This window comes from Homarus americanus, unplaced genomic scaffold (assembly GCF_018991925.1).
Source record: "Homarus americanus isolate GMGI-L3 unplaced genomic scaffold, GMGI_Hamer_2.0 scaffold41366, whole genome shotgun sequence".
NCBI lineage: Eukaryota > Metazoa > Arthropoda > Malacostraca > Decapoda > Nephropidae > Homarus > Homarus americanus.
The window spans coordinates 4,278,887-4,306,486 of record NW_024723541.1 but is presented as its reverse complement, the minus strand read 5'-3'; the positions used below and the strand labels follow the sequence as shown (position 1 = coordinate 4,306,486).

Here is a 27,600-nt window from a genome sequence, read left to right as displayed (position 1 = left end):
GTGTCGGGGGGGCACGTGGCAGTGACGGGCCTACCAGAACAAGGGGACAGTAACTCTCACTTGTCCTCGTCGTCTTCTGAGAGGCCAACTTGCTCATCTCCTCTTCCACCTCCTCTTCCATCTCCTCTTCCCCTTCCTTCTCCTCCTTTTAGCATCTTCCTTCCTGTTCTCATCTCTCTCCTTCTCTTCCTCATCTCCCGTCCCTCTCCCCTCCCCTTCCTCCGCCCTCAGCTGGCGTTATTTACACCACAACAAACAGGCGAGGAAACTTTCAGCGACGGGTGCCAGTACAGAACAGGAGGCGTCGCGCTGATGTTAGGTTTCACTTAACTCAAATTGGCTCGGTACTGAAGGGCGGCACCTTGCTACAGCGCCTCCGTCATCCCACACGTGTTGGTATCAGCAATTAACGCCCTCTCGTGGTGTTAGTCATCCCAAGTGCTTGTTCAAATATGCATAATGAAAGAGTGGAGGACGGATCCAACAAGTGACTACCATTATTTAATACGTACTGCCGTCATAGGAGCAAGCTAACCCCTTATTTTCACGTCCAAACCGCGGTCCAGGCATTTCTGCAGTTGTAAAGAAGCGTAGTGTACGAGGTGTCCGGTAGATGGCAGTGGTTGGGGTTGGTGGGCGTGGTGGGCGGGACTGGTGATTCAAGGGGCGGGGCAGCCGTCACTCGGGGCTCCTCCGCTGCCACGATTGGCATGTGCCACCCTCGCCGCGCACTGAGGCGGAGCTTACCGCCCCACGCCCCGCCCTCACCAGCCCGCTCAGCTGCTGAGTGATAACTTGTACGAGATCAGTGTAAGTTGAGTACTTGGTCTGTCGTGAGGCAGTTGTTTGGCCCTAAGTATGGTGATTGTTTGGTCTACCTGGTAATCAGACCTGTAACCACTGTAATCAAGGCGCAGTGGACTATCATTAGAGTGACCTCTCCAGTCATATTGTGACCCCTTGTGACCTAATCTTGCGATTGGTGATTTGCTTGACCATCCTGCATCAATGATGCTCACCGATCTTAATATTGCCAATCGGACGGACATTTACACGACGGAGAAAGGAGGCCTTGTAAGTATGACAGTGTAGGTGTTTGGTCAGTGTCCCCTGTCCGTGGGCCCGGGTGTTGTGGGCCGTCGTGTGGTTACTGGCGTCCCAAGACCCACAGCAATATTGCCGCGGGTTACCCCCTCACTAGCCACCACAAGCGGAGAACTTGCTGCCGCCCAAATTACTACCTTGGCTCCCAGATTGCAATTATAGTTACGGTGGGGATATCATATCGGCGGTGAGGGTCGAGGCTTAGTCTAGCGGCGGCTGGGCGAGTGTAGGAGGTGTTGTGTTGGCAGCAGGTCCATCACTACCACCTGCAGTAGAGCACACCATCTGGCGTACCAGCTGAGACTCGGGCACGAACCACCTGCCCCTTCCACCTGGGCGTCAGCACTAGTATGGTCCCGCGCGAGGCTGCGTCAGCGTCGGCCGGGGTGTACTGAACACGTTGCCGGCGGCGGGCCGGCCTGCGAGGGTGGCAGCGTCGCGTCAGGATGGTGGGGAGCAGTTGTTGCGTGTGCAGGGTGCAGGTGCTGGTGGCGGTGGCCCTCCTCAGTGTCACAGTTGCCTTGTGGTGGTGATCGCCGGTGTGGTAGTGGTGGTGATGAGGCTCTGGCTACCGTCGTGCCGGGCCTGCGCCGACAAACGGTGACCCTGTGTTGGTTTATAACTGCCAAGGACTTATCCAATTCTTAACTACTTTTGCAACACTTAGACGATGCCTTGCGACATTTTTTATAACCTGGCTTTACATGTACAGGAAATTAATTGGTGATTTTTGCCGAATTTGGAGAATAATTGGAGGATGTTTATAGAAAGTGCAGTGAACAAAAGTTGCGCTCTGTGATAGTGATAATTTTTGGTGGTGATTTTCAACAGTCTTGTCTTTGACCAAGGTGTGAGCAGATGTGTGGAGGAACATACCTGATATAACGTGTGTGACGGCGGCTCCTTGAGGGACACTCATATACTTCAGGCACTTGTTTTTACCTCGTCTGGCCAAGATGGATCGAAAGACCCTGGTAGGTTGATCTCTCTAGTGGTCTTGTAAAACATTTTCATCGGAGGGAAACACACCTTTCCCTCTCGCTTATTTTTTCCTTGCTTTTTGTTTTTGTTTACATATGCATTTACCCTTTTTTTTTACTCGTTTACAGTCAACTCGTATTTACAGCGAATTATCATCGTCTTGGAGGAAGTTCAAGTGATTGACGTTTTATCTTGACGGCAGTGACAACACTTCACTTTACAAACACTGCTGCCCACCCCTACCACAACTAACCCACCATCAATACCCTCACTTTACACACACACACTGATGCCCACCACCATCACAACTAACCCACCACAACTACTGCCCCACCACCACCACAACTACTGCCCCACCACCACCACCACCACCATCCTCCTTCTCACTCAACGTGGCTCATCACCTGATTGTTATGGCTTACGACGGACAATAACACACAGGTGGCTCTTAGTGTCTCCTCCCTCAACACCCGTACCTCTACACACCTGTGATTTGCGGCTTCATACCTTTTTTTAACATAAAGGGATTTTATAAAACTTTGTGTCAGTGGGTTTGTGGGTTTTTCATTCTTTAAGGTAATTTGTAAATTTGAATATAGTAATTAACATCTGTCATTTTGTGAATGGGTTTCCTGGTCAATTTAGGTTCTCGTTATCTGTTCATTAACCTGTAATTTTAAGGGTTTTAGTATTTTGTTAAAGACTTGGGTTAAATTTTGTCACGAGAGGGATTTGAGAATTGACCTTATCCGTAAGTCAATAGTGATTTTGTGGTTATTTCTTATTTTTTTATTGGGATCTTAGGATTATATTTTTGACGCTAAGGGAAGGGTTAGAGTCAGTCGTAGTCTTCAGGTCGTAATTTGGTGCTTGTAGTCGTCCAGGTACGACTTAGTGCACTCCGATGTAGTTTTTGAACGCTCGATTTTAGTTTTTAAGCTCCCGACTATATTTTTAAACATCCGACTTTATTTTTAAAATCCCCTACTGACGCTTTGAGGTCCCGACTTCATATCTAGACATTCTAATTCATGAGTAAAAATCCGACATCTTAAAAACACCCCGACTTTATTATTCATTACCTAAACCTCATTTTGAACACCCGACCAGACTTTTCCGCATCCGACTTAATTTCCGAACATCCAATTTTTTTTTTTTTGAACACTAACATTATAGCTGAACACCCGACTCCTTAAATGTGAAAACCCGACAAATTTTACGTTACCTAATTTATTTAACGAACACCCGACTTTCTTTCACTCTAACCGACTTCGATTCGCTTTTATTAGATACGCTTTTGTTATTGACGAGGAAAGATTGTGTTTCTTGATAGTCCGATTAGCTTGACCGTCCGATTAGCTTGACCGTCCGATTAGCTTGACCTTCCGATTAGCTTGACCGTCTGACTTAGTAAATAAAATTAATATAGATAATACTTCCCAGTGTTAAGATCACAAGTGAGGAATATTTACCGATATTTACATTTTAACTAATATTACACACACGAGGAATATCTCACTAATATTAACTTTGAGATTAAGAAGAGAGGAATATTATTGATACTTATCGCAGAATTAAGGGAGAACATTTTATCAAGATTCAAAAACACCTGAGGAATTTTAGTAGTATATTTAACCCCCTGTGTATGGTGTCGCCTCTGAGCTGAATAAAATTATCTATCGTTAACTGACATAAAATATTAACAGTAGCGTCCCCATAGTGAAGATATTAGACGATAGTTAAAATATTCCTAATATTTCTCTTATAAACCAAAACCAAAGTTAAAAAAAAAAATACTTATAAAACTTTATTTCTCTGATTTAATCCCATCTATTAAACCAACGATTACCTTTATTTAGAGGCTTGTTGAAGTAGCTTTAACTGCTCCTAATGCTCGATTTTTCTTTATTACGAGATACCATTCACTATACACATAACCATATTAGTGATAAATGTTCAATAAATGATATATATTTATTTATTTTTTGTTGGTTTAATGTAATTATTCGTCTGTGTGTGTGCAAGTCATATAAGTCCATTTCTGCGTATGCTATTTCTTAATGATTGCGTAGGTAAAGGTGTGTAGTGCGTATAAATGATTCTGTAATTCTCCCGTCACTTGCGCAGGTGTGTGTGTGTGTGTATGTGTGAAACTGTGGTATGTGTGTGATTGTTTGTGTGTGTATGTATAATTATATGTATGTATGTATGTCCATATATACAAGCCGGAATATACATAGTTGTTTTATCTACAAATACAACAAAATAAACTCATTGAAAATTTTCGTTTAAGTAAAATAAAAAAAATTAAATAAAATCACTGGTTGGATTTTTTCAGTTGTAAATAAATAATAAAAAAAAAAAAACTACGATAGAAATAAACTTTTAATTATTTCCTAAGCTTTTTTCTTAAGCTTTCTTTAGCTAAGCTTGAATTGTATTAAGTTTTTCCTCTGTGTTGTGTGGTAGTGATTTTTAAGTGTGTTGAGTGGTTATGCTAAGTGTGTGGTGAGTGGTTGTGAATTATAAGTGTACTAAAATGATTGTTAATATAAGTGTCTTTTGGATGGTTGTAGATTGTTATAAGTAAGTTGTTATATATACTTGTAAATATCCAGCGACGCACACTTAACCACACGTGCGTAAGTAAGGAATCACCACACTTTATTACTTAACAGAAAAGTAACATATCTACAGCGTTTGTTAATAAAATTTACTTAACATAGAGTCGAGATACTTTACAGCGGTCTTTTAAGTTACTTACAAATTGAAGAAAATTTGATTTATTTTTTTACTTAATCGGAGTCATGCAATCTACTTAAACCATGTTACTTATAAAACAAAGGTGGGGAATTTTGTACTTAATCGAGGAATCCCTAACCATCTACTTACTTAAATAAAGTTTCGGACTTTTATAAGTTACTTACAGGTAGAGATAAGTAGAATGTTTATTACTTAGCTATTGAGTATACAGAATCACTCTAGAGTCACTATATAAACGACCGCCGTAAGTGAGTCTGTTACTTAAAATTACTTATTACTTAATATCGAAATCCCAACCAGGTGTATTTTTCACATATGCTTAATCATCATCTACAGGTGTATCCCTTATTAACAAGTATTACAAAAATTATGAAATATATGCGTCAGAGGTTACAGAATTATGTATTTCAGAAAAGTACGTAGACGATAATTATGTATTTCAGAAAAGTACGTAGACGATAATTATGTATTTCAGAAAAGTACGTAGACGATACATAATACACTCTTTGAAACTATACACATTACATAGAAAGTACAAAGATTATGTATTTAGAATTATATTAACCCTTTGTGTACGGCGACTGGTCAGGTTAAGTTAATGGCGTCCTCATAGTGAAGGGGGTGGGTACAAAATATTCCCTAGGAGGATACATAGACGATACAGGAATACAGTTTCTAGAAGGATATATAGACGATACAGGAATACGTGTATGAAGCTCCGTGTACCCGAGGTTAGGGAGTTCGTTGTCATAGTGAAGATAAAGTAAAAGAAAGATATGTGTTTTTTCTCACTAATTTAGATATTTTCTCGTATGTGTGTGTGTGTGTGTGTGTGTGTGTGTGTCTATAGGTAGGTAGGTGGGATTTTCCTTACCCCCAAAATATTAAATAATTAAATTTATGTTTTTGTCACTTTAAAAATAATATTGTTGACTGATATATCATTTTCATTTGCCTCTATACAATATCTATAGTTATAAACTTTAAAATTTTTTACCCGTATTTAAAAATTTTATTATCTATTACATTAAATTTTAATCTTCGCCACTAAAATAAATATTGCAGTTAGTTTAAAAAAATTATTCTTATCGTCATTAAAAAAAATCGTATTTGCCATATTAAAAATTCTCATTTACCGACGTATGAAATTTTATCGTTACACGGTTAGGTTAGATTAGGTTAGGTTAGGCATGGCATTTACAGAAACTTATCAATATGTAACGCAAAGAGAGAGAGAGAGAGAGAGAGAGAGAGACGACTTAGAATATATTTATAATCCATCACATTTGTGTTGTGGACAATACGGCCGGGGAATTATTTCAACACCAATTAGTTCCTGTTTATATATGTATGACTGGTGGCAACGGGACCGCATTAAACACCGCTTAGTCCAGGAAGCTTATCTCTGGACGCTGTTATCTCTACGGGGAAGTGAGAGAGAAGTCCTGGACGCTGTTATCTCTACGGGGAAGTGAGAGAGAAGTCCTGGACGCTGTTATCTCTACGGGGAAGTGAGAGAGAAGTCCTGGACGCTGTTATCTCTACGGGGAAGTGAGAGAGAAGTCCTGGACGCTGTTATCTCTACGGGGAAGTGAGAGAGAAGTCCTGGACGCTGTTAAGTCTACGGGGAAGTGAGAGAAGTCCTGGACGCTGTTATCTCTACGAAGTGAGAGAGAAGTCCTGGACGCTGTTATCTACGGGAAGTGAGAGAGAAGTCCTGGACGCTGTTAACTCTACGGGGAAGTGAGAGAAGTCCTGGACGCTGTTAACTCTACCCTGTTGAGAGAAGTCCTGGACGCTGTTATCTCTACGGGGAAGTGAGAGAGAAGTCCTGGACGCTGTTATCTCTACGGGGAAGTGAGAGAAGACGCTGCGTCCTGGACGCTGTTAACTCTACGGGGAAGTGAGAGAGAAGTCCTGGACGCTGTTATCTCTACGGGGAAGTGAGAAAAGTCCGCTGTTAACTCTACGGGAAGTGAGAGAGAAGTCCTGGACGCTGTTATCTCGAAGTGAGTGAGAGAAGTCCTGGACGCTGTTATCTCTATGGGGAAGTGAGAGAGAAGTCCTGGACGCTGTTATCTCTATGGGGAAGTGAGAGAGAAGTCCTGGACGCTGTTATCTCTATGGGGAAGTGAGAGAGAAGTCCTGGACGCTGTTAATTCTACGGGGAGGTGAGAGAGAAGTCCTGGACGCTGTTATCTCTACGGGGAGGTGAGAGAGAAGTCCTGGACGCTGTTATCTCTACGGGAAGTGAGAGATAATTCTGTCTGTAGTGTTGCAGGGAGAACTTCCTCCTGGCGCACCGGGAGATCTTTCATACGATAACGTGAATTTTTGAACGATAATGAAGACGTTTACTGCTAGATGGTTTGTTTACAAGATGCAGTGACGTGTCTGAGATCTCTTAAGACCCAGAGATTTGTATTTCTAATCGCTAGTTAATTTCTATTGGAAGTTTGGGGTGTTTTTTATCGCCCGGTGATGTGTTGTGACGCTTCTTGGCCGACAACGAGAAATTTTACCAAAGCGGCGGGAAGTCGAATGCAATTGCTAGCAACTTTCTGTAACTTTGTCTTCCTTGTAGTGATAAATGTAATGTAATGATAAATTTTAGGGTTAATATTGACTACTGACCCGCCGACGCGTTATTTGTTTTGATTTTGATTTTCTTACCAATTTTAGTACAGGATTAATTATTAAGTGATTATAATACATAAATACAAATAAAAATAAAATGTTTTCCATAATAAAACTCATCTCAACCTAACAAGTATTTTGTCTACTTTTTTCTCTATTTGAAAATTAATTCGGACACACCAGTAAAGTTTTAAACATTCCAATAGAGATTTATATGATAGTACAATAGTTTTATGAAGATTGTCAATTAGTCGACGATAACTTGAATCCCAAAGCAGTCGACGATAACTTACACACCCAAGCGACGAACACTGTGGTATTTTGCCTTATCAGTCCGCCTGGTTAAGGTGTACTCCCTGAGGCCACATATACACTCATTAAAACACAGTTACCAGTCATATTATACAGTCACACTTTGTACAGTCTCATATTGTTTCTAATTCATTTTAAGTTATATTATTATCTTTAGATGTCAAAATATGTCGGTCAGTAATGCCGTAATTTTGTTTTATTGTTGACAATTTTAACGTACTATTAATCTATAATATTTCTGTGAATCGTAATGTTTTGTTTCTTTACATTTATCGTTTTTGAGAATCCGTTTTTAAAATTCGGATTCTTGAACCTATACAGAAAACATTATTTAGCAATATTTTATAAGTATCTTCATATATACTTACAAATATGTTAAGTAATATATGTTTTTATTGTTTGTTTGCTTAATTGAATAGTGCCATAGCAGAACGTACTTGTTATAGCAGTTAGGGAGAATAAAAGGTTTTGATTGATTGATGTGTTTTTGTTTTATGTTGATCGGCCATCTTGCGTCATGGCAGGAAAACTCTTACAAGAGAAGCGTGAAAAAATACGTTGTTTTCAATTATTTTTTCTACACTCTTTTACCACATCACGTGAAGATTAGGCACCCTAGATTATTTCATTTGGTAATTAAACACCTTAAAGCTACCTGGGGGTTAGGTCAGGTTAGGTTAGGTTAGATTTGTCTGGTAACCTAAGATTCACCTAATTACCTGCGTCTCACCTGAACACTTCCAAATCACTTGCGTCTCACCTGAACACTTCCAAATCACTTGCGTCTCACCTGAACACTTCCAAATCACTTATGAGTCACCTGGTCACTTCCTAATCACTTATGACTCACCTAAGACTCCCCCTAACTCATAACCCCGTGAGAGAGGCGCTGGGGAGTCTCACGCGGATTTACGACGATGTAAATCAGTGTATCGCGCCGGAGAGAGAGAGAGAGAGAGAGAGAGAGAGAGAGAGAGAGAGAGAGAGTATTTATTCCTGATTCATTCCAGATTAGTCCATTAACACGTAAGTTGTACCTCCTCCCCTCCCTTTCTCCCTCTCAATTCCCTCCCTACTGTGTCTCCCTCTCCCTGTTCCCACTCACCCTCCCTCTCTACCCTATTCCCTCCCTCCCTCCCTCCCTCCCTATTCTCAGTCTCTCCCCTCGTGTGGTGGAAGCTGATGGATTTTAGTACTGGATTTTCGTAGCCGAGTGTGATTTACCTTTATAATTTTATCTACAATGGGAGATTACATAAAAGACTTCGAGAATTGTAATCCTTCTTCAGGTAAACTTGTGGATTTAAACAACGGATTACCTTACCTGTTTACCTGTGGATTTATACTCAGGAGATTAATGGGGATTATTTTTAGAATATTTAAGTCCGTTTGTTTATTTTTTTGAATTGGTGAATTAACTAGTGATTGTGATTTATATCCTGTGTATATTATTATTCATTTTGTTATTTATTATCGTATTTGTGAATTGTGATGAATTAACTGAATGAATGAAGAAATTAATGAGGTTTTACGTAATTTATGCCAAGAATATATCGTTCAAATATTTGTTTTTCTTCAATTGTCTTCGTTCTAAGCAAATTATGTATACAATGTAATCCAAATGTCGTTGTAAACTGGACTATTGTCTATATGAATTAATAACTTTTCGAAATAAGATGAAACTAATATTTTTTTGATAAATTCATTCAAAAAACTATTCATAGCTACTCTATGGTTTAATGCAGAAAAATTAATTTATTGAAGGTTTTGTCTTGTTTTTTGGTGTTAAATATTTTTCTTCACATTTATTTACGAATTTAGATGATTAATAACCATTTATAATTATCACGTTGCAATACATAAGACAGAGAAGCGGTGTTTGCAACTTACATATCAATCATGGGAATTGCAAATAATAATAACAAATACGATGTCCTTTCAACCTTGTGCAGTAATGTCGTATTATTATTATTATTATTGTTGTTGTTGTTGTTTTTGTTGTTGTTGTTGTTTTTTGTTGATATCAATGAGGGTTTGCAAGTTGTATATTCATGATGGAAATTGCAGTCGAAATCATCACGTTGGCTACTGTTTGTGTTGCATCTGAGCTGTGAGGTTTTGTTTGTCTTCTGGGGGAGTGAGGAGAGTTGCTGCCTCCTTCCTTCCTTCCTTCCTTCTCTCCACATCCCCGTCTGTTTCTCCCCCCCCCCCCCCCATCTCTCTCTCTTGTGTCTCTCCCATCCTCTGTCCATCTTTACCTCCCTCCCTCCCTTTGCCCTCTTACCCCTCCTTGCCAACTTCCCTTCTTGCTCCACCCCTCCCTCCCCTCCCTCCTCTACCCTCTCATCCCTCCCCTACCCCCCTTCACCACCTCCCTCACTCCTACCTCCCAGCATGAACCAATATGAGATGGTACCCAACGCACAACACACACACACACACACACGCACGCACACACACACACACACACACACTACAAGCACACACACACACACACACACACAGGAATTGCTCGCCCACAATCAACCATAGCTTAGGTATTATACTGACAGTATCAAGTGCCTCCAAATATCTATGTGTGTTTGTTGAAGTGTGTGTTTATTTAAAGTGTGTAATGTTGTGAAGTGTGTATTTGTTAGGAGTGTGTGTTTGTTGAGGTAATGTGTGTTTGTTAGGAGTGTGTGTGTTTGTTAGGGTGTGTGTTTCTGTTAGGTTGTGTGTTTGTTGAGGTGTGTGTTTGTTGAGTGTGTGTTTGTTAGGGTGTGTGTGTCTGTTAGGGTGTGTGTTTGTTGTGAGGTGTGTGTTTGTTAGGGTGTGTGTTTGTTGGGGTGTGTGTTTGTTGTTGGGGTGTGTGTGTTTGTTAGGGTGTGTGTGTGTGTGTTGAGGTGTGTGTTTGTTGAGGTGTGTGTGTTTGTTGGGGTGTGTGTTTGTTGAGGTGTGTGTGTTTGTTGGGGTGTGTGTTTGTTGAGGTGTGTGTTTGTTGAGGTGTGTGTTTGTTGGGGTGTGTGTTTGTTGGGGTGTGTGTTTGTTGGGGTGTGTGTTTGTTGAGGTGTGTGTTTGTTGGGGTGTGTGTGTTTGTTGTTGGGGTGTGTGTTTGTTGGGGTGTGTGTTTTGGTAGAAGGGTGTGTGTTTTGTTGGGGTGTGTGTTTGTTGGGGTGTGTGTTTGTTGAGGTGTGTGTTTGTTGGGGTGTGTGTGTTTGTTGGGGTGTGTGTTTGTTGTTGGGGTGTGTGTGTTTGTTGGGGTGTGTGTTTGTTGGGGTGTGTGTTTGTTAGGGTGTGTGTTTGTTGAGGTGTGTGTTTGTTGGGGTGTGTGTTTGTTGGGGTGTGTGTTTGTTGGGGTGTGTTTGTTGGGGTGTGTGTTTGTTAGGGTGTGTGTTTGTTTGGGGTGTGTGTTTGTTGAGGTGTGTGTTTGTTGGGGTGTGTGTTTGTTGAGGTGTGTGTGTTGTTGAGGTGTGTGTTTGTTGAGGTGTGTGTTTGTTGAGGTGTGTGTGTTTGTTGGGGTGTGTGTTTGTTGGGGGTGTGTGTTTTGTTGGGGTGTGTGTGTTTGTTGAGGTGTGTGTGTTTGTTGGGGTGTTTGTTTGTTGGGGTGTGTGTTTGTTGAGGTGTGTGTTTGTTGGGGGTGTGTGTTTGTTGAGCTGTGTGTTTGTTGCTTGAGGTGTGTGTTTGTTGAGGTGTGTGTTTGTTGGGGTGTGTGTTTGTTGAGGTGTGTGTTTGTTGGGGTGTGTGTTTGTTGGGGTGTGTGTGTTTGTTGAGGTGTGTGTTTGTTGAGGTGTGTGTTTGTTGGGGTGTGTGTTTGTTGGGGTGTGTGTTTGTTGAGGTGTGTGTTTGTTGAGGTGTGTGTGTTTGTTGGGTGTTTGTTTGTTGGGGTGTGTGTTTGTTGAGGTGTGTGTTTGTTGGGGTGTGTCTGTTGAGCTGTGTGTTTGTTGAGGTGTGTGTTTGTTGAGGTGTGTGTTTGTTGGGGTGTGTGTTTGTTGAGGTGTGTGTTTGTTGGGGTGTGTGTTTGTTGGGGTGTGTGTTTGTTGAGGTGTGTGTTTGTTGGGGTGTGTGTGTTTGTTGGGGTGTGTGTTTGTTGAGGTGTGTGTGTTTGTTGAGGTGTGTGTTTGTTGAGGTGTGTGTTTGTTGAGGTGTGTGTTTGTTAGGGTGTGTGTTTGTTGAGGTGTGTGTTTGTTGCGGTGTGTGTTTGTTAGGGGTGTGTGTTTGTTGGGGTGTGTGTTTGTTGAGGTGTGTGTTTGTTGGGGTGTGTGTTTGTTGGGGTGTGTGTTTGTTGGGGTGTGCGTTTGTTAGGGGTGTGTGTTTGTTGAGGTGTGTGTTTGTTGGGGTGTGTGTTTGTTAAGGCGTGTGTTTGTTGGGGTGTGTGTTTGTTAGGTGTGTGTTTGTTGGGGTGTGTGTGTGTTTTGTTGGGGTGTGTGTTTGTTGGGGTGTGTGTTTGTTGAGGTGTGTTTGTTGGGGTGTGTGTTTGTTGGGGTGTGTGTTTGTTGAGGTGTGTGTTTGTTGAGGTGTGTGTTTGTTGGGGTGTGTGTTTGTTGAGGTGTGTGCTTGTTAGGGTGTGTGTTTGTTAGGGGTGTGTGTTTGTTGAGGTGTGTGTTTGTTGGGGTGTGTGTGGTTTGTTGGTGTGTGTTTGTTGGGGTGTGTGTGTTTGTTGAGGTGTGTGTTTGTTGGGGTGTGTGTTTGTTGGGGTGTGTGTTTGTTGAGGTGTGTGTTTGTTGGGGTGTGTGTTTGTTGGGGTGTGTGTTTGTTAGGGTGTGTGTTGTTGAGGTGTGTGTTTGTTGAGGTGTGTGTTTGTTGGGTGTGTGTTTGTTGGGGTGTGTGTTTGTTGGGGTGTGTGTTTGGTGGGGTGTGTGTTTGTTGGGGTGTGTGTTGTTGGGGTGTGTGTTTGTTGGGGTGTGTGTGTTTGTTGGGGTGTGTGTTTGTTGAGGTGTGTGTTTGTTGAGGTGTGTGTGTTTGTTGGGGTGTGTGTTTGTTGGGGTGTGTGTTTGTTGAGGTGTGTTTGTTGAGGTGTATGTTTGTTGAGGTGTGTGTTTGTTGGGGTGTGTGTTTGTTGGGGTGTGTGTGTTTGTTTGGGGTGTGTGTTTGTTGGGGTGTGTGTGTTTGTTGAGGTGTGTGTGTTTGTTGGGGTGTGTGTGTTTGTTGGGGTGTGTGTGTTTGTTGGGGTGTGTGTGTGTGTTTGTTGGGGTGTGTGTTTGTTGGGGTGTGTGTTTGTTGGGGTGTGTGTGTTTGTTGGGGTGTGTGTGTTTGTTGGGGTGTGTGTTTGTTGGGGTGTGTGTGTGTTTTGTTGGGGTGTGTGTGTTTGTTGGGGTGTGTGTGTTTGTTGAGGTGTGTGTTTGTTGAGGTGTGTGTTTGTTGTTGGGGTGTGTGTGTTTGTTGTTGGGGTGTGTGTTTGTTGAGGTGTGTGTTTGTTGAGGTGTGTGTTTGTTGAGGTGTGTGTTTGTTGGGGTGTGTGTTTGTTGGGAGTGTGTGTTTGTTGGGTGTGTGTGTTTGTTGGGGTGTGTGTTTGTTGAGGTGTGTTTGTTGGGGTGTGTGTTTGTTGGGGGTGTGTTGTTTGTTGGGGTGTGTGTTTGTTGAGGTGTGTGTTTGTTGGGGTGTGTGTTTGTTAAGGGTGTGTGTTTGTTGAGGTGTGTGTTTGTTGGGGTGTGTGTGTTTGTTGAGGTGTGTGTTTGTTGCAGGGTGTGTGTGTTTGTTGGGGTGTGTGTTTGTTAGGGTGTGTGTTTGTTGAGGTGTGTGTTTGTTGGGGTGTGTGTTTGTTGGGGTGTGTGTGTTTGTTGGGGTGTGTGTTTGTTGGGGTGTGTGTTTGGTGGGGTGTGTGTTTGTTGAGGTGTGTGTTTGTTGAGGTGTGTGTTTGTTGGGGTGTGTGTTTGTTGGGGGTGTGTGTTTGTTGGGGTGTGTGTTTGTTGAGGTGTGTGTTTGTTGAGGTGTGTGTTTGTTGGGGTGTGTGTGTTTGTTAGAGGTGTGTTTGTTGGGGTGTATGTTTGTTGGGGTGTGTGTTTGTTAGGGTGTGTGTTTTGTTGGGGTGTGTGTTTGTTGGTGTGTGTTTGTTGGGGTGTGTGTTTGTTAGGGGTGTGTGTTTGTTGGGGTGTGTGTTTGGTGGGGTGTGTGTTGTTGAGGTGTGTGTTTGTTGGGGTGTGTGTTTGTTGGGGTGTGTGTTTGTTGGGGTGTGTGTTGTTGAGGGTGTGTGTGTTTGTTGGGGTGTGTGTTTGTTGGGGTGTGTGTTTGTTGGGGTGTGTGTTTGTTGGGGTGTGTTTGTTGAGGTGTATGTTTGTTGAGTGTGTGTTTGTTGGGGTGTGTGTTTGTTGGGGTGTGTGTTTGTTGGGATGTGTGTTTGTTGGGGTGTGTGTTTGTTGAGGTGTGTGTTTGTTGGGGTGTGTGTTTGTTGGGGTGTGTGTTTGTTAGGTGTGTGTTGTTGGGGTGTGTGTTTGTTGGGGTGTGTGTTTGTTGGGGTGTGTGTTTGTTGGGGTGTGTGTTTGTTGAGGTGTGTGTTTGTTGGGGTGTGTGTTTGTTGGGGTGTGTGTGTTTGTTGTTGGGGTGTGTGTGTTTGTTGAGGTGTGTGTTTGTTGAGGTGTGTGTGTTTGTTGGGGTGTGTGTTTGTTGGGGTGTGTGTGTTTGTTGAGGGTGTGTGTTTGTTGAGGTGTGTGTTTGTTGAGGTGTGTGTTTGTTGGGGTGTGTGTGTTTGTTGAGGTGTGTTTGTTGAGGTGTGTGTGTTTGTTAGGGTGTGTGTGTTTGTTGGGGTGTGTGTTTGTTGGGGTGTGTGTTTGTTAGGGCGTGTGTTTGTTGGGGTGTATGTTTGTTGAGGTGTGTGTTTGTTGGGGTGTGTGTTTGTTGGGGTGTGTGTTTGTTGAGGTGTGTGTTTGTTGAGGGTGTGTGTTTGTTGGGGTGTGTGTTTGTTGAGGTGTGTGTTTGTTGAGGTGTGTGTTTGTTAGGGTGCGGTGTTGTTTGTTTAGGGGGGTTGTCTTTGTGGTGTTTGTTTGTTGCTGTGTTTGTGATGTTACTTTGTTTGTTGTTCTTGTTCTATATGTGGTAGGCAACAAGTCACATATGATACATTGTGATAGTGTGTGTTACGCCGTGTTACCTGTACTTAATCATGTTACCTGTATTACGTCATTACCTGTCTACGTCATGTCACCTGTATTACATCAAGTCACCTGTTAGACGCCTCCTGCTAACACCATATTGTATTATTTTCTCTGTCTCTCCCGTTCACTATTTTGGCGATGATGAATATAATCAGAAAATGATAGAAAGATGAAGTCACTTGAAATTTTGGCTTATCTGGGTTCAATTGGTGGTAGTGTTGTTGTTGCTATTATTGTTATTATTATTATTGTTCCTGTAAAAGTTCCATTAAGAATGACACTCGAATCTACACAATCAATCACTGGTAACAATAGAACGACGATAAATCACCAGTATTCGAGTCCTTACCATTGTACTGAGTAAATATTACCTGTACATTGACGACTGTGTTCTTGTGAGCGTGTTTACCTACCTGAGGGGGAGAGGGGTGGGGTGGGGGGGGAAGGGGGGAGCCACACACACACAAACACCGTGATGAATGTATATCCAGTCAGAGGTTATGAATAGTTATCGATAAATGGTGTCGCTGTAATACTGAGGAGGAGGAAGAGTAGTGTAGTATAGCGGTAGGAGGGTTTCATATTTGTCTGTCTGTCTGTCTCTGTCTGTCTGTCTCTGTCTGTCTGTCTCTGTATGTCTGTCTCTGTCTGTCTGTCTCTGTCTATCTGTCTCGACATATATTGATGAATTTGATGCTATTACAGCTGGGAAATCATCCACTTTTAACCTTGAAAGTGTAATGTAAAAAAATCACGTCCCCCCCAGAATATATTGTGTAAATGTGAGAAATAAAATGATTTGTGAGTTTGCTTGGCGTCTGGTAGGGCCGTGTGTTGGGTGTGACTGAATGTGTCGTAGCTGTGTAATATTATGCTGATATTAGTGGAAATTATTGTCATGTGTGTCTCTGTCTGTGTGTGTAAAGTGTGTGTAAAGTATGTGTGTGTGTGTGTGTGTGTGTGTGTGTGTGCGTAAAGTGTCTATTTGTGTATGCGTAAAATGTAAGTGCAAAGTGCGAATCTATGAGTGTGTGTATATGCGTGTAAAGTTGATGTGTGTGTGTTTGTGTGTGTATAGTGTGTATGTATGTATGTATGTATGTATGTATGTATGTAGTTGTTGGTAAGTCTCCAAAGATATACCATAAACGTCACCTAACCTAACCTAACCTAACCTCACTCTTATGGTGTGGGCAAGTGACCTTTTGAGTTTACCCAGAGTCCATAAACACGTTGGTCCTCCGGTCTCCAGAGTCCATAAAATAATGTCCTCTTTGGTCTTGAGTCCTTAAAGTAGTACCCACACTTCCTTCTTACCTATCCATCTAATCTCCCTCCTAATCTGTCCAAATAACAACAGATGACGTCACAGCTCCAAATAAATACCTGTGTTTATTTATAGCATGGGAAAAAAACACAAACACAAACACCCCAAAACAAACATTAGAGTTACACCTGCATTAATGTTTTGTCTTGTTTATTTTTAAATCAACTCGTTTGTGGAATGAATAATTAAGTAGTATTTACATAGAGGAAATGTGTGGTTGAACTTTTTGTGGTGGTGAAGTTATGGTAATGATTGGAGGTTGTGGCTAATGATTATGATTGTTATTGTTGTGATTATGGTTATTAGTGTATTTGTTGTTTATGTTATTATTATTGTTGTTGGTATTATTATTATTATTATTATTATTATTATTACTGTCTTTACAATCATAAAAATAATAATAATAATAACTAACAACAATAATAATAATAACAATAACTAACAACAACAAATAAATAAAAATATCAAACAAAAACATCAACAAAAACAAAATAAGAAAAAAAATCGCTCTTTGTTTGTTTCCGCATTTCCTCACCTACACGTACTGTACACCTGTGTCCCTAATGGTAATAAACCTGGCGAAAGAATTCTAATTAGCGTGACCACAGGGACTCGCCAGCTTCCTCTCACAGCTCCGTTTATTTCGCCATTAGTTGTGTTACTGGTGGTGGTTTATGAGCGCGCGTGAGTAAATTCATTGTTGATAAAATGTTACGAGAAATTGGGTTGGGTTGGGTTGGGTTGGGTTGAGTTGAGTTGGCTTTGGTTGGGTTGAGTTGGTGTGGTGGGGGGGGGGTTTATTTCTCTTGTTTCTTATTCTTCTTCTTTCGTCTATTTATATTCTCTTCCTCGCCCCTTCGTCTCTTCCTCTTCTCTTCCTCCCGCCAATGGACCTGCGTGTCTCCTCTCGCCCGACCTCCTCCGCCGCCGTCTCCCCACGTCCACATAAGCGAATATTTGTGACGGTGACCTTGGTGTGTGTGTGTGTGTGTGTGTGTGTGTGTGTGTGTAAAGGGAAGTAGAGATTAAAAACATCAAGAAGGGAACAATTCTCTCTCTCTCTCTCTCACACACACACACACACACACACACATAAGCCTGAAGGTAAGACGACGCTTCCCCTAAGAGTTAAGAGGACTCTGTGAACGAAGGCTGGATGAAGGCAGGAAGTGTTGTAATCTGACGCTGGACTGTGTAGTTCCCCAAGGCGTAATTCTCTCACCTCTACCATTTTGATAACAGAGAGAGAGAGAGAGAGAGAGAGAGAGAGTCAGGTCTTGAGAGATAGTCAAACCTCATCAATTTATATATAAGAGAGAGAGAGAGAGAGAGACTTAATCACCATATACCCGAGAGACAAACAGAGATACCATCAACTCCACATAATCTCCCCATTGATGATATAAACTAACTGGGGAGAAGAAGGGGGAGGGAGTGACGGAGGGAATGAGCCTCTCCCATCAGGGTCGACCCTAGGATACTAAACCACCCAACCAGGTGTCTAGGGCCATTTTGTGACCCTAATTACCGCAGGTGTATCTCGTTTAGTACGTATTTTTATTTTTAGTGTTATATGTTAGTGTTATCTGATAAAGTGTCCTACAGTAAACCTGATACATACATACATACATACATACATACATACATACATACATACATACATACATACATACATACTCAGGTGTTGTATTGTGTCTGTACCTTTTGTTGTGTTCATATCCCTTGCACACCTGATCCATCATGTGTACCACCTGTAGTTACTGTACACGCACATCAGAGTATACCTGTACACGTCAGAATACACCTATGCACGTCAAAATATACCTGGACACGTCACCATTATACCTGGACACGTCACCAATATACCTGTACAGGTCACTAATATACCTGGACAATATCCTGAACATAACCCGGACAGGAAACGCCATCTCTTAACGTTATGGGTGACGGTAAATCATCTCTCTTGAAATACGGGTCAGGATACACCAGGGTTTATTGAATCTCTGATGCCGAGAGAGAGAGAGAGAGAGAGAGAGAGAGTACACAAAAACGTAAAATAGACAGAATAATAGATACAGTACTCAATATAAACTAATAAGACAGTACTCAATAAAAGACGGGGGACAGAGTACAGGGTCATCAGCGAGGGACAGGTGGGAGACAGGAAACAGCGCATATAACGAAGAGTTTGGTAATAAAATTTTTACCTGATGTAGCGACACGTGAACTACCTATTAGGGGCCTTGAAATAAAAATAATAATAATAATAATAATAATAATAATAATAATAATAATAATAATAACTATCAAATAAAATAATAGAAATTATTAAAATCCCCAAAAATTAACAATAAAAATAAAGAAGTCATTATTATTTTTAATCACTTTCTATTTTAATTATCTTCTCTTCCTTTCAAACTGATTTTTATTTCCGGTTATTTCATATTATTTTTTTTTTATCTTCTTTTTATGATGATGATAAATGGCCCGACTGTCGATACTCACCGCGTTCTTTGGTGAAATAAATCATTGTATTTTTAACTATATTTTATACTTTTCATTTCCTCTCGAATTTTGCGTATTCTTATTTTATTCTTTTTTTCTGTTTTTGTTTTGGTTATTTTAGGTTATTTTTTTATATAATAATAATAATAATGATAAGAATAAAAAGGGAGATGGGGAGAGAGAGAGGTGGAAGGGTGAGGAGGAGGAGGAGGTAGGAGAGGAGGTAGAGTGAGGAAGGAAGAGAAGGGGGAGGAGTTAGAACTACAGAGGGTGAGGGTGAAGGGTGAGGGTGAGGGTGATGGGCGAGGGTGATGGGTGAGGGTGAAGGGTGAGGGGTGATGGGTGAGGGTGAAGGGTGAGGGTGATGGGTGAGGGTGATGAAGTAGAAAGAGGTATAAGGGGAGGGGGGGTGGCGTCGTGACTTGTACACCTATGGCTTCTCCTTGTGTCACGAGGCTTGTGTTACTAGTACAAGGCATTACAGGTGTAGTTTGGTTACCTGTGGTGTAATCTTGCTTGTATCTGTAACAAGTAGACGACATCTTTATCCTCGACAGATTAATCACCTTGTTTTGTGTCTTGGGAGGGGGGATTTTCTTTTTTCGGGGGATTTATGGGTCAAAGGGAGGATTTTTGCCTTGAGTTTGTAGGTGGTGGTGATGTGGGCGACGCTGTGTGGTATAAGGAGACTAGAGGGAGTGCTGTGTTGTATCCACGTGAGAGAGAGACAGACCTAACACGCACACACACGCGCGCACAGGGGGTTGTCCAGTGGCTCTACCAGGTGCCCAGACAAGCTGCCACCAGGCCCCTCCATGATCACCCTTCCCTCCCTCCTCCTACCCCCTCCCCTCCCTCCTACCCTCCCTCCCTCCTCTCCTTCCTTCCCTCCCTCCCCAGCCGTCTACCCTCTCGTTCTGCTGCCCTCCCTCCCCCAAACCCTCCTCATCCACGCCCTCCTCCACCTCTCTCTCTCTCCCGTCCATCACATCTCTCTCTCTCTCTCTCTCTCTCTCTCTCTCTCTCTCTCTCTTCCCTCCCCGTCCATCACACCTTTCCATTTCTCTGACTCGTACCGTTGTCTTTCCTTTACTCGCTTCTCCTCCGTGTCATCACCCTCCTTCCCATCCTTCCTTCATTCCCCTTCCTCCCATATTACCACCCTTCTCCATCTTTCTCTCTCCCCCTTACCGTTCCTCTTCTCACTCCCCTATCCCTTCCCCCCCTCCAACCCTATGCCCCTCCCCTTCCACCGACCCCTTCACCCCCTTATCCCAACCCTTCTCACCCAACCAACCCCAAAATCGTATTATTTTTTGTATACTGAAATCTCTGTTTAAAGGACTGTATGAAGAGTAAAGTCCGTTATATCGAGAGAGAAATCCGTTATATGGAGGTTTCACTTTAATTGATCATTACATCGCCTCTTACGATAAAAAAATAAACGGACTTAAGAATTACTGTGAATCCTAGTGACAAGTTCGCCATTGTGTGAAGGAAGAGACGCAGCCCTCACCCAGGTACTTGTCATCTGGGCGCTGAGTGGCTGGCGTGATCCGATTATAAAGAGAGCTGTACTGTGATTGGCTGCCCATGTTGACATTATCTAACATGCTCTGTGAATGGCTGGTGAGATATGTTGACACTGAATCATGATTGGATATATAATTGTTGATTGGATTACGTAATAATGGTTTGTTTGTTTGTTTGTTTTGTTAATTTGTTTTGTTTGTTAATTTAGTTATTTAAATAAGAGATAATTCATATATTCTTAAACAAAGTATATCTATATTATAAAGTAATATATATTATAATCAATGCTTAAAAGACGTAAACCAAAACAACAACAACAATAATAAAAACAATAATAACAATAACAACCACAACAAAAACACTAGTAACAAAAATAAGAAAAAAATTCACAACAACCAGCACTACCACAACAACAACAACCACCACCACTAACAACAACCACAACCACCACAGCCACACATACAGTAATCCCCATAGGCTCCCAACACCGCCCTGAGGCACCCCGCAGCTGTCTACATAACTCCCTAACACTTGACCTCAAACTGTCTCCCTGTACGTGATTGTTGATCCTTGATTCTAATCTATTGTCCTTGATCCATGTTTTGGGTTCAGGGTTCGTGATTCATAGTATTGATCTATGGTCCGTGATCCATAGTTATGATTTATGGTCCTTGATCCAACGTCCGTAATCCTTAGTATTTATCTATTGTCCGTGATCCAACGTCCGTAATCCGTAGCACTGATCTATGGTTGGTGATCCATAGTACTAATCTATGGTCAGTGGTCCGTGATTCATGGTCCGTGGTCCAGTGGGTGGCCGTCACTTAACATTATTAATGGTAAGGGGAAATGCATGTTGAATGGCTGTTGCCTCGCTAATTATTCCACGTTATTATAATCATACATAATTTTTTTTCCTAATTTAGTATAATTATTAGAATTATTCCAGACAGGAGAACTTTGTTGGCTAGCTACATAATTCTCTGCTGCTGCTGTGAACTCGCGCTGTATGCTATGAACGTTTTTGTGCTGTGGACGTTTTTGTGCTGTGAACGTTTTTGTGCTGTGGACGTTTTTGTACTGTGAACGTTTTTGTGCTGTGAACGTTATTGTGCTGTGGACGTTTTGTGCTGTGAACGTTTTGTGCTGTGGACGTTTTTGTGCTGTGAATGTTTTATACTGTGGACGTTTTATGTTGTGAACGTTTTATACTGTGAACCCTACATGCTGTGAACGCCCGGTGTGAACGAGTGACCGTGGGGCTCGGGGGGGAAGCTATTTATAGATATCGGCGTTCATATTATTTTGAAAAACTTGTGGCTATTACTGAGTCTGGCCGGAAGTCGATCCACTATAGCGAGGTGAGGAGAGGAGGGGGAGGAGAGGAGGGGGAAGAGATAGACGAAACGAGAAGAGGAGAGGAGGTGAGAGAACATGCAAACAATATATAAAACTGAAAGATAAACAAACAAACAAAGACAGAACCAGACAGACAGACAGACAGATTTCTATTCGTATGTAAGAGTCATTAATTTGTACTCCCTCCTAACATGGCGGAGGGGAAGGGGGGTAAGGTCAGGCTAGGTCATGTTTAAAGGGGATTCGAACCTTTACCATGGCTATACAGGTCATTTGGAAGCACTTGATATATGGTGTAATTATACTGATATATGACACCTTGCCTCTCTCTCTCTCTCTCTCTCTTTTCTTACATACCACGCTTTCCTTCTCCGCCCCTCCTTCCCTCCCTCCTTCCTCCCCCTTCCTCCCTCCTTCCCTACCTCTATTTCCCCCTTCCTCCCCTCCTTCCCTACTTTTCTCCCCCTCTTCCTCTCTACCTATACCTCCTACCTCTCTCCTTCCCTTCCTTTCTTTCTCTCTCTCTTCCTCATCCTCCAGACAAACAGACAGGGACACACACACACACAGGGAGTTACTACACTACGTGTCTGCTGTTCAACACCTCAGCGCACATGATCTACGTCACCTCCACTGTAAACATTAATCTGTATGTTCACTGTATGTTCCTCTACCTTTCTCTAATGAAGACTTTTGTTAAACCACCAATGTATGTAATAAATCTTGTATCTCCAATGTATATTTTCCGCATTCGGGCTGCAGAACCTTTTCAATAAACCGTTTATTATTATTATTATTATTATTATTATTATTATTATTATTATTATTATTATACACACCATGGAAAATGATGAAGAAATAATATTCCCAATTGCCTTCTTACCTCCACCCAGGTATACAGGACGACACCTCATATTGACGGTGTGAGAGCCTGCCACCCACCTCCCTCTCTCTCCTATTGTCACCTGAAACATCCTATAAATATTTGTCAGGATGGCGACCCAATGTGACGAATCCTACACCATTGAGAGTAGGATTAGGTATTTTCAAGGATTCGTAAGTTTTGATTTTCCTCTTAACCTTGTGTGTGTGTGTGTGTGTGTGTGTGTCTGGCCGTGGGTCAACACAGGCTGGCAGGATGGTCAGTTGGCAGCCTCGTCCTCACAAGCGGCCGCCACTCTTGACTCTTATTGAGGGTTTTTGTGGGGGCTCTTAGGCGGAAACTCTCGGCTGCTGTTGAGTAAACACTTGAGAGCCCTTGTGGAGGAGTAGCGGGGGGAGGGGAGGGAGGAGGACAGTAGGGAGGGAGGACAGTAGGGGAGGAGGACAGTAGGGAGGGAGGAAAGAAGGGAAGGGCGAAGAGGGAGTGGGGAGGTGACGGAAGGTAAAGAGGGAGGGGCGAAGTGAGGAGGTGAAAGAAAATTAACGAGGGAAAGAAGGAGAGAGGGAGGGGAGGGGAAGGTGAGAGGAGGATAATTATCAGAGAGGGTGAATAAAGACGGGATAACAGAGAGAAGCAGATGGACAAACAGGCGGTTAAGGGGGGAAGAGAGAGAGAAAGGAGAGGGAATAATTTTTACCTATGGAGATAATATGCAGGAATGTGGAGGTAATAGAGGAAAGGAAGGAATGAAGGAAGTAAGGAAGTAAGGAAGGAAGAAATGAATATAACACACTGAATTAACTAACAGGTACAAGAACCAAGAAGTTGTTTTTCTCTTATGCAAAAGTTATTGAATGAGACCGAAGTTATAGTCCGTCACTCTCCCCCAGCCCCCACCATCAACACTAGCCCCCATCACCAACCCCCACCATTAACACCAGCCCCCCCAGCATCACCAACACCAGCTTCAGTCCCCAGCCCTCACCACCAACCCCTACCTCTCCTTCCCACCACAAGTCCCTCTTCCCAGTCCCTTATTACCTCCTCCAGCCCCCACCAGCCCCCAGCCATGCCCAGGTCGTCGCCAGCTATGAATACTGAATGAGGACTTATTACACCGTCATTCCTCACCTCGACAGCTGTGTCAGAAATCAATTGCAAACTACAAACATCTCTTGCCGTGGCTGGAGTTACCTGTCCCATCCCGCCCTGAGCTACGCCAAGGTAAACACCAATTAAACCACGCCCCGGCGGCTCTCTTGTGGCGGGGAGCGAAGAGAAACCACGCCCCGTTGAGTGTCTTATACAGTAATCTGGGGCAGGAGGAACCATGGCCCCGATGTATGTGTATGCTGTTTTGGTGTGACCACAACCCTATGAGTCGAGTAGTGATTCCTTTTCCCCCCTTACCTCCTTCAGGCAGCTTCTCCCCGCCCCCTATCCTCCCCTCTCCCCCGTTTGGTCCTCTCCATCACCCCAAACTGACCCCTCCCTCCCCCAGGACCTGCACGACACTAAACCTTCACTTCTCTGCACGCCTTTGGTCAATGTATCACCTCAGTAGGGCGCGATACAGTCTAATGCAGGTTGGGTGAAGGCTGAACGCTGATGCAGTGAGGATGGATGCTGGGGTGAAGGCCAGTGTGGGTGTAGGCCAGGGTGAAGGGAGGCTCAGTGTAGGCCAGGGTGAATAAAAGTCAGGGTGATCAGGGCGACATTAAGCTCGTATTAACGGTATTAGGAAGACAGTAACATCTTGACTCTCTTGACAACGACGACTGGAAGAGGAGGTGAAGAAGGAGGGGGAGGAGACGGAAGCGGAGAAAGAGAAGGAGGAGGCGGAAGAGAAGAAGGAGGAAGAGGAGGAGGAGGAGGAGAGGCCAACCGCACCTCTCATCTCGAGTGTTCACGATGTGGCAAAAATATCGTTTATCTTACGTACGTGAGATCCGTAATCGGCCGCCGCTACGGACACGATTATTGCCGCTCGAGTGGCTGATTATGCACGCTAATTGGTGGGCGAGAAGTTAACGTCTTTCGCGATTGGTGGAGGCTGAGGCATTGCCGGAGAACTTTTAGTCTCGGGATGAACACAGACGTGGGAAGATGATGAGTGTGTGAAGTCATCAAGACACTCTGTGGTATTTCTCAAGAGACGTCTGCACACCTATTACTGAAACCTTTCCTGCCTCCTCCGCTTACAGCCATTTTGTAACCTTTCTCTTGTCTGTTTTTGTTGTTGTATTACCTGTTTTTGTTTTCTTTATTGTTTTTTACGTGAGTGATGGGTAGTGGGTTATTAGTGGTGTGAGTGACCCAAACAGTGACGTCCTCTCGAGAGTAACACTGAGCTCTGTATTCATCCCCTGGGAGCCAGAGACAACATTCCTTACCCATGAGGTGTTTTCAAAAGCCCCTTAAGAACTCAATGCCCTCGAATTCCCCAAATACCCCATCAGAATATTCATGGGCGGGTATTGTGGGCACGGGCTGGGTATTGAGGGTGTCTGTTAGCAGCCGCGGGGGTTCTTGTTAGCTTTGTGCCTCGCCCCGGGGCGCCCAGGACCGCGGCCAGCCACCCTCAGAAGGGTTGTCCTTTGTGAGGACCGGCGCCGATATGCTCCTGCTGCTGCTGCACGGCTCCACCAGCAGGAGGTATGTTCCCGGGGAGAAAAGAGGTGCTATTACCACTTCCGCTCAGCTGAATCACCTGGTTTTACCGCCTTACTGTGGCTCACCTCCTGTGTGACTCTCCGCTGGCAGGCTCGTCACAACGGCTCAGCACAGTGTGGGAGAAGACAGTGTGTGTGGCTCAACATAGTGTGACAAGCACAGTGATGGTGGAGGGAGGCGGGAGGGACACAGGAGTCAGTGGAGGGAGTGAGGGAGGCAAGCGGGAGGGACACTCCGGGATGCAAGTTATTATTCTCTTCCTCCTCTTGGTGAAGCTTCATGTTGGGTCGACCAGTACTGCATCACCTTCCATCCCTCCCTCTCTCTTCTCCCTGGCTCCCTCCTTCCCTCTCCCTCCTCCCTTCTCTCTCCATCCTAGTGAGGGAAGGGTGAGGGGGTGAGGAAAGGGCGAGGAGGAGGAGTAGGGGAATGATATAACGATGAGTACCCTGAGGGCCCCAACAAGGGCTCTGGAGCAGTGTTTGAGGGCCCCCTGAGAGCTGGCAGCAGGCGTGGGTAAATGGTACCAGCGGGTGGCCCCTCAAGACACCTGCGGGATGCCATCGTCTCCTCCCGTTGCTGTTAGTGTTGCGCCTGTTGTTGTTAATGCTGTTTCTGTTGTTATTAATACCGTTGCTGTTGCTGTTTATTTTTGTGCTGTTAACGCTGCTGGTGGTGGTGGTGGTTGTCTACTACTACTACTACTACTACTACCACTACTACTACTACTATCACTGCACCACAATGTCGCCCACCACCACAACAACCACGGATAACCAATAAAATTTTCCGCCCTGTTACACCGACCTACCCGACAGCTGGGAGTCAGGAAGGGTGATATGTTTGTGTGTTTGGTTGACTATTTTTAGATCTGTCTGTCTGTCTGTCTGCCTGCTTCTTTTTCTCTCTGTCTATCTGTGTATTTGTCTCTCTCTCTCTCTCTCTCTACCCAGATACCAACCTCACCAATCCAACACATTCCACAGCCAGACAGACAGACAGACAGACACCAACAAGAAGCGCTAACCAATCCATCTCCGTCCAGTGCCATGAAATTTTATTGACCTCTCGATACATAAATCTTTCGTTGCCCTTTTCCATCTCTCTCTCTCTCTCTCTCTCCCTCCCATCCCATATCTCCCTAAATCCCTCCCATTTCTCTCCCTTGCTCTCTCCCTCCCATCCCTATCCTCTACCCCCTCCCATCCTCTCCCTCTCCTCCTCTTCCCCTCCCTCGTCTGGCCGCCTCAGCTGGCCTTTGTGTCGGCTGCGGTGTGAAATAAGGGAATAAAAGAGAATAATAGAGATAATACCAATAAGGGATACCAGTTACCCAGTGTCCTGCCGGGGGTAAACTAGGAGGGGGAAGGGAGGGGAGAGGATGAAGAGGAGGGGGGAAAGAGAGGAATAAGGCAGGGGAAGGGGGAAAGAGGGAGAAGAGAAGGAAGAGGAGCAGTAGGAAGAAGGGGAGAGGAGGAAGAGGGAAAAGGGGAGGGAATAAGGGAGAGAAGAGAAGGGAGAAGAGGGTGAGAAATATAATGTGTATCTGGCAGCAGGGAGGGTGTCAGTGGTTGAGAGGCTGTGACCTACCGTGAAGATGGATTCGTAATGGTGTCGTTTTTCTAAGTGTGTTTATAAATCCGGATTTGTTTAATATCTTTTTTAATCCTTGTAATATGCGAACGTCTCTGTGCCTTTTTTGTTTATTTATTTGTTTATGAGTGTTTTTCTATTTGTTTTAGTGTGTTTTTGTTCGTTTTTGATGTGTTTGTAATGTTTAAACTTTGTTCTACGTTGAAAGAATTCATGAGGACGAAATTTTCAAGGATTCGTGTGTTGAAAATTACCTTCTCTCTCTCTCTCTCTCTCTCTCTCTCTCTCTCTCTCTCTCTCTCTCTCTCTCTCAATAGGACAGTGGTGTAGATGTTATCAGACTGAGGCGACATCCACCACACAAACTCTGTCATCAATGGTCGGCGCTTAGTCGGTTGGTCGGGGATTAGTTGGCTGGTCGGGACTGAGTTGGCTAATCTCTTTTGATCGATTTAGCTGATCTGTTCCTGTTTTGATAAAGCTTTGTTCCTGTTTTGCTGATCCGTTCCCGTTGTGCACGAGTTTACCTTCCGTTCAAGTGAGCCGTTTCTGTTGTAACGTAGTTTAACTTCCGTTTAAGTACACCGTTCCTGTTGTGACCCCGTTTAGCTCCCGTTATTCTACAGATTGAGTTATGAAATCCATAAGTTAATTCAATCGTGTTATTAATGCCCCGTGTAATGTAATGAAACCACACGCAATAACACTGCATAACGCTTGTAATCCATCATTCAGTTGTTATTGCGTCTGTGTTCGTGATTTTACACCTGTTATTGCGGTTATTTGTTTATGGTTCTTTGCTTGTCTATTTTATCCTTATTATTGTTTAACGGTATTTTATATCTTGTTGAAATAATAAT

General features: G+C 43.4%; 1 protein-coding gene across 5 annotated transcripts in view; it reads left to right on the top strand.

The window, feature by feature from the left end:
* Positions 1 to 796: 796 nt before the first annotated feature.
* Positions 797 to 27,600, top strand: part of LOC121863584 (transcription factor Sp9-like) — a 96,951-nt gene continuing 70,147 nt past the window's right edge. For 3 of the 5 annotated variants that reach the window (XM_042362306.1, XM_042362303.1, XM_042362302.1), the window contains exon 1: positions 797 to 1,074. In XM_042362306.1, the coding sequence (XP_042218240.1) occupies positions 1,009 to 1,074 (66 nt within the window). In that variant the 5' untranslated portion in view covers positions 797 to 1,008. Of the gene's footprint in view, positions 1,075 to 1,114; positions 2,079 to 27,600 lie in introns of those variants that run through there. The other 2 variants (XM_042362304.1, XM_042362305.1) reach the window with 2 other exon arrangements.